At 63.0% G+C, this 1,849-nt stretch overlaps 1 protein-coding gene across 1 annotated transcript; it reads left to right on the top strand.

Moving 5' to 3' along the window:
* Positions 1-1,219: 1,219 nt before the first annotated feature.
* EMIHUDRAFT_255758 (hypothetical protein) lies at positions 1,220-1,614 on the top strand (the record flags this gene model as incomplete). The annotated part of the gene is made up of 1 exon (XM_005771416.1): positions 1,220-1,614. A coding segment is annotated over one exon (395 nt), but the record flags the coding sequence as incomplete, so codon positions are not given.
* Between the last annotated feature and the right edge of the window lie 235 nt (positions 1,615-1,849).

Raw genomic sequence — 1,849 nt, 5'->3', positions numbered from 1 at the left:
CGCAGCCCCCAACTCTTGCCGCTCTTCCGTGTCGGGTTGTGACGAGGGGTGAGGGGACACGGATTGAAGATCCCTCACACCAAGATCGTGCAGGGCGGGGACACATGTCCCTAAATCCCATCTCGTCTCAGAGTTTGCCCGTTTTATTTATTTATTTATTTAGGGTAGGTCTGGGCCCTCCCGTCGGGCTTTTCCCTCTTCACGCCGGAATCAAAAAAAGAAAATTTCCGCCGAAATCACGATGTCAACCCTCCCCAAGTGGGTGATCTGGTGCTTGTAGGGCTTGAGAGTGGCCTGTCATGTCTCAGGAAGGACTGTGGTTGCAGGAGAGTACCACCAACCATCACTTTAGTTGGTATAGTACCCCACCTTCACCCGTCCCATGATTTCTTTTTTAGTTCCCCATAAGTAGGGTAGGTAGGTAACACACCAGTGAGGGAGGGCGAGACGATCGAGGGGTCCCGTACCATGCGGAATCGACCCTATCCGGTGCTCAAGTGCTCAGGTAGGTAGGTAGGTAGGTAGGTAGGTAGCACCGCAGGGGCCGGTCGGGGTTTTTGCAGAATTTCAGCATTTCAGCATGGCCGCCCAAGCAAAAATAAAATACTCGTCGCCCTGAATGGTTGCCCAGGTTGTGAGGGACACGATCCCGGCGTGAACACGCCGATCTGACAAAATCCCGAGTGCCTACCGCACGCGCCGCGTCGCGGCGCGTGCGGTGGGCTTTGTTTGAAGTTAAAAGTCGAATCAGAGCGCCGTCGGCGCTGTCCCTCGTTTTCCTCCCACGTACCGCCCGTCCGGCACCGCTCCGGGACGCACGCCGGCGAAGCACCCCTCAAGCTGCTGTACGGCCCCGGCATCGCCTCCCCTGTGGCTTAGCTAGACTGAGAGATATTGTGCAAAAGGTTGGTCTCTACAATGTATATGCTGACACTTTACCTCCCAGAGCTCGTTCCGGTCCGCCACGGCCATCCTCGGCCTCGGAGGGCCCCCGGCCGCGGCGCGGGTGCGGCGGCGTCACAAATCCGACCACAGAGCACCGGGACGCGGTCGGGCGATCCGAGGCCCGATCAGGCGTATGCATTGCCCATCCAGGGCTATCACCTGGACCTATCAGCAGGCGCCTGCGGCGCCGTGGCACGAGGTGTTGTTCACACCTGTCCAACCATTCGTGCCCACATTCGTGCCCACCACAGTACGCGGACGGCCAGGGCCGTCAATGCCGAAGCGCTCTCGCGAGGACCGGCTGTGGGGCTGGCTGGTGCCCCACAACCCGCTGTGCGGCGGCCCGGCCCCTCTCCGCGGGCGAACCGTCATCATCGGCCGAGAGGGCGACGTGCGAGCACCGTGCAACCCGCATCTCTCGAGGCGCCAAATCCGGCTCGAGCGAGAGGATGACGGCAGGGTCTACGCGACGCACCTCTCCGAGACGAACCACACCTGGCTCAACTGCAAAAAAATGGAGCGTGGTCAGCGGATCCTCGTCGAGCCGTGTGAGGGCAACAAGCCACATCAGCTGAGAGGCGAGGCGCCGGACGCGCCACTCCTCTTCGTCAGCGTCGTGCACGCCTGCGCGGCGCGCGCAATGCTCGAGGATAAGCGGCTCGAGGGCTGGTGCGGCTGGTCGCTCCGCCTCGAGCCGGAGAGAGACCGCAGCGCTGCGGCGGCGGCTTCCGTGCCTCTGGCCGTCGCGCCGTCTCTGGCGGCGGCGGCGGCGGTGGCGCCGGCAGCGGCTCCGGCGGCGGCAGCGATGGTAGTCCACGAGGAGGTGCGCACGCCCGCCGCTCCGCCGACGGCGGTGCTCTGCCCCGAGGAGCCGGTCACGAAGGAGACCATCTTTCGCGGTGTG

This window comes from Emiliania huxleyi (genome assembly GCF_000372725.1).
Source record: "Emiliania huxleyi CCMP1516 unplaced genomic scaffold EMIHUscaffold_3856, whole genome shotgun sequence".
In the NCBI taxonomy this organism is placed as follows: Eukaryota; Haptophyta; order Isochrysidales; family Noelaerhabdaceae; genus Emiliania; species Emiliania huxleyi.
The sequence above is the reverse complement of the archived record's forward strand: the minus strand, read 5'-3'. Positions and strand labels throughout refer to the sequence as shown.